Genomic DNA, 15,639 nt, shown 5'->3' with positions numbered 1-15,639 from the left:
CCCATCTTCCCCTTCGATAGAACCTTCACAATCTCTCGTTGTCTCTTCGCTTCTCTTTGTTTAGATTGGAGCTCCTCCCTCTCACGCAAATATGGAGAGGGTTATCGTCACAGAGGGCCTTCGTCCACTCCTTTCTAATCTCCAAGCCCGGCCCTTCCACCCCGTCCACGCTATCAGAAGTCGCCTATCCGCCGCCGTCTGTCTCCCTTCCCTTGGCCTCGGAGCTCGACCCCCGACCTCCTCCTTCTACGGCTTCAGCTCCGAGAATAAGAAGCCATCGTTTCCGGGTTGGGGGACCGCCGATGAGCACGAAAGGCGGCTCCTTCACGCACGGCTCTGCAGAAAACAGAGGAAAGCTCCGTTTTTTAGCGCTGGCGCGGCGATCTCGGCTGGCGGAGACGGCGTTATCGACGATAAAGAGAAGCCCAAGTTCTTAGGCGTCGAGTTAGTGACGCTTAAGAAGATAATTCCCCTCGGGATGATGTTCTTCTGCATTATCTTCAACTACACGTTCCTGCGCGACACCAAGGACGTCCTGGTGGTGACGGCCAACGGGAGCGGCGCGGAGATCATACCCTTCCTGAAGACGTGGGTGAACCTGCCCAGGGCGGTGGGCTTCATGCTTCTGTACACCAAGCTCGCCAACGTGCTGTCAAAGGAGGCTCTTTTCTACACGGTTATCGTCCCTTTCATTGCCTTCAGGTTCGTCTTGTATCCCCTCATCAGCGTCATCCACCCCACAGCGCTCGCGGATAAGCTTCCGGCGGCGCTCGGTCCGAGCTTCCTCGGCCCCGTTGCTATCTTGAGGAGTTGGAGCTTCTGCCTTTTCTATGCGATGGCAGAGCTCTGGGGTAGAGTTGTCATTTGGGTTCTCTTCTGGGAGTTTGCCAATCAGGTATGGATTTGTCATCGTCAGCAACAGCAATAATAATTGCCGGCGTTCTTCATTAGCCTTTCATGAATTTTAGTTCTTTTATACTCTGTTCTGTGTATATGTTGCTTGCTTCGCTTGATTCTAGAAAGGCATCAGTATCAATTGGATATTTGTGCTATCTTGACCTTTTTGTTGCTCAGTTTTACCCTTCCATCTTTTGAGCGTGGGTACTTCAACAGGATGGCATCTGCTTGATGTGTTTGTCTTCTTGCACTAAACCATCTCACGTGATGTGATTCCTCATAGTTGTCTGCGAATTGCGCCAACCCAGAATGGAGTAAGAAGGGTAGCATGAGATGAAACAGATGGGTAGAATTGAAATATGCAGTGCAGTACAGTAAATTAGCTTTCTGTTCCTTAAGATAAAATGGGGCATTTGGGTAAAAGTGTTAGTAGAAATTGAGAGGAAAGATATTAGAATATTACTTCTACGAGTGGGTGTTCTTATTTAATCTTTTGGTTATGGACAGAATCGTATATTTTTACTTAATCTTTGGGTGTTCCATTTTCTTTGATTCACTAAAAAAAGCAATAATTGTACCCACAGATAAAAAATAGTATATGGGCTAACTTAATAGGCATGTGGTTGACTGCAAATATATAGGAAATGAGGGCAAATTATAATTTCTTTTTTTTTTTTGGTGAAAAATAAGATTTTAAGGTTTATTATGATTGATTGGGCACAATTTGGTAAAATGTCCTCTAACAACTGTCCACAGCCATTTCAGTGCAAGGAGCATCAAGGTCAACATCATTGATTGGACAGTGTTGACCAAGTACGATGTCATCCTGCAAAGATCGGGATGACGTCGATCGAGTACAACATCGCCTCGCAAAGATCGAGATGGTGCCGACCGAGTACAATGCAGTCTCGCAAAGATCGGGATAACGCTGATCGAGTGCGGCACCGCTGTTTGGCGCCGTGGCACAAAGGACGCCCGATGTCTACACGAGAAGTGAGCTCGCCACTTAATGGGTCGACGACCATAAATATGTCAGGTACGGTTGGTCCCCAGGCGTAGGGTATAAAAACCCTTCATTGGGCCGACATAGAGGGAGTTCTTTTGGCTCGTTTCCACTCAGTTTTAACAAAATCTTCGGAGGGATCGAGTTAGGAAATCTCCCTCCTGACCCCGACCTATGTGCAAGAGCAAGCAATGAGGAAGGAGACGACTGATAAAAGGGGCACCCCCGCATTCTGAAACCAAAGTTCGAGCTCGATCCAATCGGACGACGACTTTCACTGCCCGACCTTCCGTGCGGGTAATCTTGCACATCCGAGGTAGGATCGAACCGTACTAATGCCTCAGCTATAATGTAAAGGTTCACCAACAATGACCTTACCATGTAAATATATATGAGAAAAATTAGTGGATACTCCATGAACAAGTCCATACTTGATATGTTTAACAAAACCAAATATATATACAAGGAAAACGAGCAAAATATCCTAACATTGATAAACAAAGATTACTAATATCATTAATTTTAATTATCCATGATTACATTGATAAACAAAGATTACTATTTTAATTATCCATGATTAAACTGAATAATTACCGCAAGACGATTAAAAATAATCGGATCCTAAATCTAATCGCCGTTGCCGGGGATCGAACCCGGGTCACCCGCGTGACAGGCGGGAATACTCACCACTATACTACAACGACTTGGTGATGGTTTTGTAAGAATAAATTATGATATGTTTAACTTTAGGGAGTAGAGGATTCAATCTCAAGGGTCGTTGCAGTGAAACGATGGAAGAGGCTGCTGACGAGGCAGCAATGCTATAGAGGAGTCTAATACAGCAACAATGGTGGTACAATTGAGGACCTTAGAGGCCTTCACGAGAACATGACAAAGAAAGGGGGTGGTCATAGGAGGCAGAGGTGAAAGTAATCATAATGGGACAAAAGGGTGGTCATAAGAGGCGAAGGTGAAGGTAGTCATAACAGGACAAAAGATGACTAATGGTAAATGAGAACTTAAAACTGTATATATGTATGTATATATATATATGTTCGTATGACTACAGCTCTGTTTCAGCTTGAGAGATTTGACAGTTAGGCTTATAGTCACAATGTGATATGATTTTTCACTCATCTACAATGAGGATGGCTTCCATGTCTTTCTAATGTGTTGTTTCATGCATTGTTATGCTGTCCAAACCCTCTTCACAACAGATATATAAGCTATTTGCCGTAAATCCATTTTTTGATAGTGGCATTTCTCATATATTCTCAGGCAACACAAAGGGTTGTACACTTGAGCAGTTTCAGCATGTAAGTACCATCAAAACATGTCTAAAATGATCACTGGTGTTCATCAATTTTCATTGTTGAAATGAGAAAAAAAAAAGATATAACAAGGCGGTGGCCAACTGTTGTGGCAAAGTCTTGCTATTTGTCAAAGTTCAACAAGGCAAATGGAACATGATCACTGTAATTTTGAAATCTGAGCAGTTGAAGCTGTCTGCATGGTTTTCGCCAATATGTGCCATCGCTTTCTGCTTGAAGGCGATCGATATCTTGGCGCTTATTGTAGAAAAATCTAATACACAATTGCAGCAGGCCCATTATGTTCCTGAACCATGCCATCCCTCACCAGCTCTTCCAAACCCTTCCTCAATCGACTGGCAGCAGCCTCACAGTCAGCCACTTGCAGGCCTCCAAATGATATACGTACGTAGCCTGGACTGCCGCTGGCACTCCCAGGAATGACGATCACGCGGTGCTTCCTCACTAGCCATTTGACGACCTCATAATCATCAGGGAACTTGTCAGGAAGCTTTGCCCAGAGATAGATGGCCGCTTCTCCACCCTTGACGGCATCTTCCCCAAGCGGAGCCAAAGCCTTCACGAGCAACTCCCTGTTCTTCACAAGGGTCTGTACCCTTTCTCTAATCCATTCAGGCCCGACCTCTAAGGAGTAGAGAGCCAGACGCTGCCCAATAATAGAAGCACAGATGGGTATGTTGTCCTGGACTTTGAGAAGCTGAGCTCCAAAACCATCGACTGCTTCTGGATATGCTATCTGTGAGATCATATGCAAGGTTTAGCCACAATGTTCTGCAGAATAGACAACCATGCTAAACTTGAGATGCACATGAAGCATCTAGAATAAATTTGTCACTAATAAATTATGAAACAAGTCATCAAAATTAAATAGAACAAGATTATATCATCGTCATCATCATCATCATCAACTTAGTATAGGAAGTATATACACAGATTTAACTCTGTTTCTTTAAATCCACAACTTCAGAAACATGAGATAAAAATCCAACAGTGTTGCAAGTTATGCAAAATACATATAATATTCGAGTCCAAAAGACAGCATACATCAAACACAGAAATTTCTTTTGCTGGATGCAGCAAAGCAGCTCCAATTACAACTAGTAAGCAGTGCTGCTCAAAGTATATGGTGTTGAAAGGGAAAAAAATTTATCTGTTTTCTTTGCAGCAGGATCAGACAGAGCATATGCCTGCTAAGAGACACTCGATCAGATCAATGGCTTCATTGCAGGACATGTGTTGTTCTATACCTTTATGGGTCCTTAGAAACAGTGGTAACTTGGAACTTGACGGACATTATCTCAAGGCTTTCTCAGCCAATTGCAGAACAAGCTTATACATATGGCTCCATAGTTTTTGAGCATAACAAGATTTACAGTGAAATAAGATAAACTCGAGATATGATAAGCATATTAATGGTTATGGTTGAAGGGTGATGCTAAGGGATGAACATGGCCAATGAATAGACCCTGCAAATTTGGTGGCAATATCTCACTACTGAGCTAATTGTTGATAAACTACCAAGAGCTGCATATTTAGTTCAAAGCAACTGAATGACCCAATATTCAAATGGTCCTCGGATGTTCAATATTTGGTTGACACATATATGCAGTCTCAAGGAAACAAAATTTGACTTCAAGTTGGAGATTTGACAATATGACAGGATGGAGATGCTTAACAAGAAATACTGCAACAAAAGTCAAGTAACAAAAATTAAGGGCAACAAAAGGTGTCAACTTACGTATCCAACACGCCATCCCATCATTCCATAGACTTTGGAGAAGGAGAACAAATTGACGATGTGACTATCCTCAATACAAAAATGCTTCAGTCCATCATACATAAAGTACCTGCAGTTGAAAATTCTTTAAAATACTAAAAGAAGTTATTAGCTGAAAAAAAGTTATGAATCTTAGACATGAATCTCATGATTCAGTTATTTGAGCAACTAATTAGCCATTTGGTTTATGTTATCTGCATGCTTACTTATAATTACGAATGTAATTATGACATTTGTTAATTATTCAATATACAACAGAGTAGCCATCACTGAAAAATGACATTTTGCCAAAAGAAAAGTGACCACTATGATTGCACTGGATTATGGCAAAATGATATTTTTATGTGACAACACATTTCTGTGGAGAATATAAACATAACTAAAGCAAAGTATGAAGCTCATTCTTATGATTCCTCCATATCTTTTGAGCATAAATGGTTAATCCTCTCCTTTTTCTATTTTGTTTTATTTTTATATATTGGTGAATTACACAGTGTGCAAAGTTATCTTGTAAAAGGAGTTACACACGTTTGCTGCATGTTCGACAGTCCAACTGTCTAGAACTCTAAACAAGAAGATTGCTTCAGTCATGAGTAGGTTCTGTTGCAATCACATGGAAAAACGTTTCACATTCACAATTGCACCCTAAACTAAAAAGAAAAAAACAAAAAAAATGCAACAAACATTCATTTTTATACATAAACTTTTTTGCATCATGTTAGCTACAACTTCTGAGATTACCCTAATGCACTTTTGTGAAATCATCTGCTTGTTCAATAAAAGCATATTTGGGTGCTAATTCATATGTATCCTAGAAGACATGATTTCCTAGCGATATTACCCCTTATATGGATATAAATCTTCTTCCATATGGAACACATGGGAATTAGTGAAATGGATCTCAGATGTTAACAAAAAAGAAAAAGAAAAAAGAAAAGCATTATTATCAAATTACATATAGGCTTGCACACAGCTCCAAACCAATTTGCCATGAAACAATTTTGTTGTGCGGCTTGTGCCAATTTGCTGTGTAACTGTTATGGGATTCACTGGTATATAGGCTGCATTTTGCATCTCTATTCAAGTACAATGAACAGTACCAAAATCTTGTGAAGTATTCCTTAACATTCCTTTGCCACTGAACAATCTGGACTATATATATGTATATATATATATATATATATATATATATATATATATATATATATATATCCCAATGAATAAGATTCAAGTCTCAAAGTGATAGGAAAACACAAAACCTTGGTACTTACTCATATGTATTGTCTACAACAAGCCATGCACCAGCTCTTTTACAGAGATCCGATATTTTCTGGATAAAACAAACTAAAACGAATTATCTTCAAAAACAAATTGGCAGCAATCTTGCAGAAAATATACAGAAAATACATATTCAGCTACATATGCATGTCGTACCTGCAGAACAAGCTCCGGGATGAAGGCCCCTGATGGGTTTCCCGGATTTACAACTGTAACCAGCTTGGGAACTGGATTTTGTGATAGAGTCTCTTCTAACCAAACTGCATTGATGAATTTTTTTTTTTTTTTTTTTTAAGTTGGACATTTTTAAAGTAAATGATAGGCACCTCTACCATCATTTGACTGAATACATTTGTATGAATGAAGGAAATTACTTTTTCTTAGATAATGAAATCCCTCTATATAGTTCATTCTTGGTAAAATATTAGAATTTCTAAGGTATATTTAAAGAAAATAAATCAAACAAGAAAGAGTATAACTGACAGAAGAATCTGACAAGAACTTGAGAAATTGTGATCTAGAAACACAGAAATTACTTTCAAGTTTTAAAAAAAATCACTAGCCAAATATATACATCAGATAGGGCACTCAATGAGAGAAACAGTAGTGACTAGATTTAGCACCAAAATGTTGGAAGGTAATGCATGACATAAATATCCTGTGCAATATTCTAAAAAATAGTGAAAACAGTACAATTTTGATTAGATTAAATTTAGCAACAAATGTTCAGTCATAGTTGCATCTATCAAGGGAGAAGTTACCTCAATTAAATATGTAAAAATTACAGATAAAAATTACTTTAGTAATGCTTGTTGACAAGATCTTGAATAGAGAAAGAGGATACTAAGATGATCTCTAGCATATTAGTTAATTTTGGGGAGGGAAAAAATAGGAAGTTCTTAGGAACATAATAAGTTAATAACCAGATTTAGATCTTACATTTAAATACAAAAGCATTTTAAATATAAAAAAAAGAAAAGCCATCACTAGTACCTAATAATTGACCATGATATATAAGAGAAATGATGGAAGAAGGTTATCATCATCAAAACATGCAAAACCCACAAGCCATTGGTAACCAAAAGATCAGCAAGAAGCTTACCTACATCCGGGTGAAGAGTTTTCGGATCACTTGGTCCGACTAATATGTCGGTAACACCGGTCATCTGAAATGACATGTATGCATTGAAGTAATATGGTGCAAACATCACAACAGAATCCCCAGGATCACACAAAGTAAGGACAATGTTTACAAAAGCCTGTGAAGCGCATATATGGTAGTTAGTATTTAACATACAATTTAATGTAACTTATGAAACTAAATAAAATGCAACTGCAATTTCAAATATAATTTACACCCTTCAGCATGTTGAAGAAAAGGTCCAATATCAGAAATCAGATCAACTTTAATCTCCAAACAATATAAGCTAGTTGACTACACAACAGATAAGATATCATTTCAGTTGTAGAAATTATAAAGAAGACAAACTGAACACATGTTACAAAACTATGATGCATGGACACTTCAATATACGTTACTTGTCTTTGTCAACCAGTGACAATTGTTGGATACTTTTTGACACATATTAGTATGTAGTGTATAAACTGTATATGTAGGACATTATATATTTGGTGAAGGTTTGTTGTTGGCATGAATGATTGTTATGCTTACAAGCTACTTATATAACTACCAACCTGTATACACCAAATGGTATGAGCAGTATTTTAATACATGGTTTATGTTTGCTTTTCTTTAACAAATTCCATTATATATGAATAAAGTATTACAAGATACTGACCTGTTCAAATTTTAAAAGATAATACTGCAATTCACACAATGAATGACAGCTATCATATGACACATGATGGTAAAAGGGCCACTTAATAGGTATATCATGTGAAATGAGAGAGTGACCATTGCATTATACTCCAGAATTTAGACATCCCAACTTGGTAATATTTTAAGGAAGCTTGTCTGTATATATAATGATTTGTGGACCAAGTTGCATTGATACATGTTACCACAAAAACGGATCTTGTAGTTTAAGAGTATGAAGATGATATAATAATATAGCAAATGGAGAAACCCTGTTGTAATTAGCAAGAGAATGAGCTATTTAGTTGATAGTATTTACAAAAACCCATTATCTAAAACAATAACAATTCCAAATGATCACTTGTATGCTGTTTTACAAGCGTGCTCTAGACACAGCAATGCAGGTAATTGAGAATCAAGATGAGCTCTGAATTACTTTTCAGTTAGTCCCCATTTATGCATGTTGTGTAATTCTATGGCTGCACAAGCCCTCTACAATGTGGAGCAAGGTATACAGTTTCAAATGATCGGGCGGTACATATTGGTCCGACAATAAACTGGTACGCGGACCGCTCTCTACCGACAATATTTTTTTATTTATAAATAAATATATGTATATATATAAAGGTGACGTCACCCTGCTTAGGGAGAAGAGAGGCAGCGACGTCGCACATTTTTTTTAAACTTTTATATATAAATAAAATATTATTTATATATATAATATATATATAATATATATATATATATATATAGAGGCGACGTCACATATGTTTTTTAAACTTTTATATATAAATAAATAGATATATAAATAAAATATTATATATATATAGGCGACGTCGCCATCGCCTCGTTTTTCTGCGACATCGCCCCGCTTGGGGAGAAGAGAGGCGACATCGCCGGAAAAAATAAAAATAAAAAAAATAATATATATATATATATATGTATATATATGTATGTATGTATATATATGTATGTATATATATATATATATGTATGTATATATATATATATATGTATGTATATATATATATATGTATGTATATATATATATATATATATATATATATACACACACAATATATATATATGTGTGTGTGTGTACATATATATATATATATATATGTGTGTGTGTGTGTGTGTACATATATATATATATATATATATATATATATATATATATATACACATATATACATACATATATATACATACATATATATATATATACACATATATACATATATACCGATCGGTATACCGCTCGGTATATAGTATTGTAACATACCGAGAGAATATCGAAGCTTTGGTACGGTATGGTATTTCAATCCCTGATGTGGAGGGTGCACAAGATTGGGACAAAGCCAATGTGGGCTTATATATATATTTCAAGACATTCCTCGCACAAGTCCATGCCACAAAAAATTTAAAATATTTTAAAAATCTTCCCTTATTCCGAAAAACTCCTCTATAGTAAAAACTGGACTTAAGTAATAGTTGATAGAATCACAAGTACATAGAAGGCTCAAAGACACATTTGCATGTAGAACAAAAACCTTATTACTAGAAACTCCTGAAGCTTACCCATTGACAAGAAAACCTTTTATAATTGCATCAGAAAAGTGAATAATCCTCATTACATAAAGTCCTCTTTATTGTCATACAAATGTTTCCCCTTCCTTTTATAGACATTGAGGATGAGTTATATTGTCTGACAGAACATCTGTCCCCCTTGTCTAGTATCATTTTATTAGGACATGATATCTTATAATCATCGACATATACTCTCAGCAAGCACAAGCTAACCAGCCACTTCGCTGTCCTAACGTAAGAGAAAAAGAAGACTGACTAAACCAAATGTTAGAGTCTGGTTATAAACATACTGATTTTCCAAGTACGAAGAGTCACTATCAGATCCTTCAGCTCACATATATCACTAGTAATCTAATACAAAGAGTAAACTAATACTAGCTTTTATAAACTAAGGTGTGACTTTTTTCAACAATGAGCCCTGTTATCAGAAAAGGGGATGATCAGATGAGCTTTGAGCTTGAACTTCAAATGTTACAGAGAAATTTTCATTAATATCATAAAGGAAACTATGATTAAGCCGCAGAGTGAAATAGTTTCTTTCTAGTACAAACAAACAACATAAGTCAATTAAAGGAACTTTTTAAAATAGAACTTATAATGAAAAGCTAATCACCTGATTTGCTCCAGCTGTGACCATAACCGAAGATTTATTCAGATTATTCTCCCTTCGTAACTGCAAATAAATTTGTGTAAGCAAAAAAAATATTGAAATACCAGAGATGATAAGGTCTACATTTCAAATTTCCATGTCAGGGCTTAATACTTGGCAAATCTGTGCTTTCTATAAAGAAAAGGAGAAGTAATGACAAAAATGGTAATTATGTAATCAATAACAGGTGTGCCACATTAAAAGATTGCAGCATTGGTTTTAAAAAGAGTCATTCACACACAGTGCACAAGGCTCCTGCAAAAGCAGGGTCTGGGTGAATTGGTTTATCTAGTGAAAATTGAGTATATAGGCTTTTTTTTTTTCTTGATTCCACATCATAGGACCTTAAGAATTTGAAGGTGATAACAGAAATTTCTGTTATCAATCTAATTGTAAAACTAATTGATAATAATTGTAATATGTCCATAATACTTTTTTTTTTTCTATAATAGCCTCTCTGGTTTCCCATTTAGTGGAAGGTCACTGTTCAAAAAACTCTTTATTCCACCTCATATTTGTGTATTCTATTATGAATTATTACTCTACTCTTCAACCCAATGAACCAAGGACGAAACCATAGTTACAGGAAAAGTAGATGACTATTCAAATGAATTAGAAAGGGCAACATAAGCAACAACAGCTATATCTACCAAATTATAACATGTCTCAACAGTTGGACTTTTAAACATCAACTATAAGAAACTCGTCCTGACTGATGTGTGATGCCCAGAATCACAAATGTTACCAAGTCTCACCCAGAAAGCTTCAGATTTAGATGGAGAAGATGAAACTGTGAAAGTATAGTTGCAGAACAAGCAGATTGGTCGGAGAAGTAGAAAATTGAAATGACTTGATATCCTTACCACCAAAAGAGAAAGATGGTCATTTCACCATAAGACAATAGGTTCCTCGGTTTTCTGTCTTTCTGAGGAACCTATTTTACACTTCGCTTCAATTGTTTCTGAGGAAATAGTGCGTGCAAGTCTGTCACAGCACTTCTCTAGAATGTAGAGTTGTATTTTCCCTCAGAATAGATGCATCTCACCATCTCTCCCTTGGCTCAAAATTAACTTAAACAATGGAGCCTTCAAAAGAATTTTCCACATTTCATATGTACTCTTCATAGATTTTAATCACAAAGTGCCCACTAGAAATTACCTAAACTGCCATTTGTAAGTTTAATTGGCCTTTTCTACCTTATCATATATATACTGATGGTTGACTTAATGTTCATAAAGATTCTTCGAACATACAATGTTCATATATATACTGATGGTTGACTTAATGCTCATAAAGTTACTGCCATCTGTAAGTTTAATTGTGCAATCATTAATGATTACACATCTTTATCTGAGAAAAAACAATTAGGTTGCAGTTGTCAAGATTCTTCAAACACACAAGATATATAATTCTCTAAATTGTTAAAGGCCTTTTCCATTCCAATGTCAAAATTACCAGAAGCAGATGAAGTTTCTATTAGTAGTATTGGTCCGTAGCAAAAGTCCCATATGACTCATGACAATGTTCTCATCATCATTCAGAAGTTGTGGCATCATAAAATCCTCAGGCTACAATACTGATAAAACCTGATATTGTCAGCTACAAGGAAATACCTTCTCAACCAAAGCCTGCCGTAATTCTGGCAAACCCTCATCAGCACCATAACGACTAGTTGAAGGGTCCCACACAAGTTCTTTGATCTTCTCTAAAGCTTGTTCTGGTGGCTGCCAATAAACAACCCCCTGCATAAGGACGAGATGAAGAGTAGCTGCAGTCAAAATATTAAAGAGAGCTGATATACATATATATACATAGATATGTGTGTGTGTGTGTGTGCATGTGCTCTTTGCTATAGCTTTATTTATTCATCTAACATGCCATTATTTTCAAATTCCTGATGATTTCTTTTATCCTATGTGAAAAGATAAGGGAATCAATCAACATATTCAAATAATGGAAGATCACTGGATGAACAAATTATAATTGTTAACAGAAAGAAGCATTATTATACTCAGTGAAAAACCACTCAAATCAAATACCAAGGGTCTTAAGCTTTTATCAAGCTTGATATGCCAGAACCTCAATAATTGACCCAAACATGAAATGCCATTGCAGTAAGCTTGTTGTTACCATTTAAAAGTCAAATTATCTACTTGTTCGATCATGATGTTAACTAAGAATTCAGAATTGAGATTCAACAGAATTGTCAGGAATCTGTATAAGCTGCATTAGGATTACGATAAGCAGGAGAAAAGTAGCTGTAAGATTTTGATCTCTGATGGTTAACTGACAAGATCACACGAGGCTCAAGGCCATGGTACAGATACTTTAGCAGCTGAAGCGTCAACTGTGCAGTCCAGGAAATTTCTTTTATAAATTAGTTCTCTAATCATCAGAATCTATTACAGAAAATAAACATCAGATGTAAAGACAGGAAAAGGCAGGTCTACATTTATTCATTTGCATAACAGCATATACGCCATAGGGAATTCAAGCAAACAGTCAGCTATGTGTCGAGTGGCGATGGGGATTCAAATAATCAGACCTGAGCTAGTGAAACCGCATCCTTGGCTCCACGCATCAATTCTTGAATCTGAAGGAACAAAAGAATCCATATAAGAAACTCACGGAAATCAACTGGCCCCAACAAGAACTACAACCTTGGAAGCATGTATATGATATATGAAAATATTCAAACGATTCTCACTTTGCGACTAAAAAATGAAAAGCATCATGACGATTCCATTCTTTTCCATTCTAAAAGTCGAAAAAAAAATGAAGGCCAAACTGCGTACATCCCAGAATTGCGCTACAGACAGATCTCTCTTGTCTCGTTACATGAGAACCCTTTTCCAACGAGGAACACTAATCGGACGGAAAGGCAAGCGAATTTACCTGGATCATGACGGGCGTCTCCGTCTCAAGTGCTCTCTTTGAGAGCTTGGGATAAGTCCCCATTCCGCCTCTCCTCCAACAATAGCGCCTACCACACACCTACGAGACGGGCACAGGCGAGACTCAAGAAAGCCCTAAATCCCAGGACAGCAAGATCGGCTCACCTAATAAGGGAGATGAAGACGGAAGATTTCGCCACCTCCCTCCCTCCCACCAAACGCAACACAGAGCAGCCGCCTCAACAACTGGATCGAAATATAAAAATCCGAACTTTTACTCGTTTTTTATTTCTTGATGATATCACCGACTTTGGAGCCCAAGAAAAGCGGGGCCGTGGAATTTTGACCTCTTCCGGTCTTCTCCCTTCCACCACCAACCCAGCACCGAAAAGATAACAAATGAAATTTCAACTACTCTCTTCCTGTACCAAGAAAAAGAAAACAATAATCGAATCTCCTTAGAAGGTTTATGGGATTCCACGTCTGAATCGACAAAGAGGGGATCTTTTTCTTGCAAGGATCCTGCAGTGACGAACAAATTCAGGAGCTCAATTCGAGCGGAAGGCAAGCGAGAGAGAGACCGGGAGAAGAGAACAGGGTGGGTATCCTTCTCGGGTGGCTCAGAAAGCGACGCGAGGGAGCGTCCGCGGTCAAAGAGGTCGCACCTTCCCGTCGGCTTGTGTTAATATTTCGCCACCGTCGTCCACGTTCCGTTTCCACCTTCTCCATTCCTTTTATACCACAACGGACAAGATAGGACAGAGGCCGGCGAGAGGCAGGTGGGATTCTAGATTCGCGTTGCACGAATCACGAGACCCGTTTCAGCTACCAGACAAGAAAAGAGGTAGATTTTTTCTATTTACTTCAAATCAAATCTATCTTTAGTACAATAATAGATCTATCAATCAAAATAAAATTAAGAACACATGTCTTCCAACTTAGTTCAAATCATGTGGGCACAAAATAAATTATCACGAAATCTTTTTTCTGCTCGATCACATGGGAAACGATGGAAGCTCACGCACGCGGCCACATAAAAATTGTCTTTTGTCACCTATTTTGTTGCACTCAAATATTTGACAAAGACTAAGATTATAAATCAAGATTGATTTGATTATATTAATGAATAGGATATATGTAGTTTTCAATTTAGTTTGGTTAAATAAGAATGTGATTGTTGATTAATTTATTGTGAAGTAAATTAAGATGATGTCTCTTATTTAGCTATTTTATTTTTATTGTATTAATATGATTATATCATGATCTTTGTGATGCCATCGGATTTCATCATTGGATATGGTCTCTTATATTATATATTATATATGATTTATTTTTGATATTTTTAATATTTATCATCTCCGAATGAAAATATAAATGAATACATGAATGGATAAATAAAAATATAAATAAATTAGTATATGACATGTATATAAGGATGTTATTTTCTTACCAAGTAAAGTAATTTTCTAAAAAAATTTATATATTGTTGGGAAATTTTTTTTTGAATTTTTTATATATAGTTGGGATGAATGTAACTTTAATTTTATAATATATCTTTCATGGAGGCCATAGATGATACCTGGATCAACTTGATTTGATTCGAACTTATATATATACAGACAAGCTTTGTTAGGGAGTCACAATCAGCTTGTTGGAGAGATTGATGAGCTTCATTCGTAGCTCATCGGATCAACGTAAGGAGGGTGCATCTAGTAATCTTCGCATACTTAACATGAGATGCATTGGACGAGTCTTCAATATTTAGCTTGAGATGAGCACAATGCTCACATCTTTGATGCTCAGCCCGAGAAGAATGCATTGGGCAAATCTTCAATGCTTGGCCTAAAAAGGGTACATCTTCGAAGCTCAACAAAAATTGATGCATCATCTTTGATGCTTAACCGGAGAAATATGTATCAGACAAGTCTTCAATGCTTAGCTCGAGAAGGACACATTAAGCAAGTCTGATTTAATACCGACATATAAAAACACCAAGATCACAATATAATTTTTTTGACGTTTAAATCAATAATAAAATAAGATACAATATTTGACTTTGATTATCACAGTTTGATGGAATTTTTTTTTTATAACCGACACAGCTAAAGAAAATGTTTCATAATATAGGGAGAATCTTTCAAATGTATTTAATATATAACAAATAGTTATATAGCTTGATTGTCGATTAAGGATGTCGGTTAATATAGTTACCACGTATCCGTGCCGGGGTAACATTGTCCTATCAAAATCTACAGTAACTTTTCCCGACAGAATCTAATACCTTCTGCAGCAACATGGTCTGACCGTGGGGAATGTGCTTCTGGAGACCCGAAACATCAATGTTCTCAGCTATTTTTCTGTGGATCTGATACACGCCCACCAGCTGCAGCAGATGTGGCTACGA

At 36.8% G+C, this 15,639-nt stretch overlaps 2 protein-coding genes and 1 non-coding gene across 4 annotated transcripts; 1 reads left to right on the top strand and 2 right to left on the bottom strand.

Annotated features, from left to right (window-relative positions):
- Positions 1–91: 91 nt before the first annotated feature.
- On the top strand, positions 92–1,095 carry LOC135643759 (plastidic ATP/ADP-transporter-like). The gene is made up of 2 exons (XM_065161097.1): positions 92–895; positions 1,075–1,095. The coding sequence occupies exons 1-2, from the start codon at positions 92–94 to the stop codon at positions 1,093–1,095; spliced, it is 825 nt and encodes a 274-aa protein (XP_065017169.1).
- Positions 1,096–2,532: 1,437 nt separating this feature from the next.
- Positions 2,533–2,604, bottom strand: TRNAD-GUC (transfer RNA aspartic acid (anticodon GUC)). The gene has a single exon. It is a non-coding gene; the product is annotated as a tRNA-Asp (tRNA).
- A 630-nt stretch (positions 2,605–3,234) lies between these two features.
- LOC135643145 (aromatic aminotransferase ISS1-like) lies at positions 3,235–13,928 on the bottom strand. Of its 2 annotated transcripts, XM_065159779.1 has the most exons (10): positions 13,401–13,541; positions 13,237–13,335; positions 12,887–12,934; positions 11,955–12,083; positions 10,306–10,365; positions 7,389–7,545; positions 6,443–6,546; positions 6,280–6,338; positions 4,970–5,078; positions 3,235–3,967 (listed from the first exon to the last, which is right to left on the bottom strand). In XM_065159779.1, the coding sequence occupies exons 2-10, from the start codon at positions 13,297–13,299 to the stop codon at positions 3,485–3,487; spliced, it is 1,212 nt and encodes a 403-aa protein (XP_065015851.1). In that variant the 5' UTR covers positions 13,300–13,335; positions 13,401–13,541; the 3' UTR covers positions 3,235–3,484. The 2 variants fall into 2 exon arrangements, with proteins under 2 accessions (XP_065015851.1, XP_065015850.1); XM_065159778.1 differs by having other exon boundaries at positions 13,237–13,928.
- Positions 13,929–15,639: the final 1,711 nt, after the last annotated feature.

Source organism: Musa acuminata, chromosome BXJ3-7, assembly GCF_036884655.1.
Source record: "Musa acuminata AAA Group cultivar baxijiao chromosome BXJ3-7, Cavendish_Baxijiao_AAA, whole genome shotgun sequence".
NCBI classification, from domain to species: Eukaryota; Viridiplantae; Streptophyta; class Magnoliopsida; order Zingiberales; family Musaceae; genus Musa; species Musa acuminata.
This window is presented reverse-complemented; position numbering and strand designations above follow the sequence as displayed.

Coding starts and splice junctions, on each gene's coding strand:
- LOC135643759 (XM_065161097.1), top strand. CDS start 92: ATGGAGAGGGTTATCGTCACAGAGGGCCTTCGTCCACTCCTTTCTAAT. Junction 896..1,074: donor TCTGGGAGTTTGCCAATCAG/GTATGGATTTGT, acceptor TTTGTTGCTCAG/TTTTACCCTTCCATCTTTTG.
- LOC135643145 (XM_065159778.1), bottom strand. CDS start 13,299: ATGGGGACTTATCCCAAGCTCTCAAAGAGAGCACTTGAGACGGAGACG. Junction 10,366..11,954: donor GGCAGGCTTTGGTTGAGAAG/GTATTTCCTTGT, acceptor ATTTATTTGCAG/TTACGAAGGGAGAATAATCT. Junction 7,546..10,305: donor TCACAGCTGGAGCAAATCAG/GTGATTAGCTTT, acceptor TGCGCTTCACAG/GCTTTTGTAAACATTGTCCT.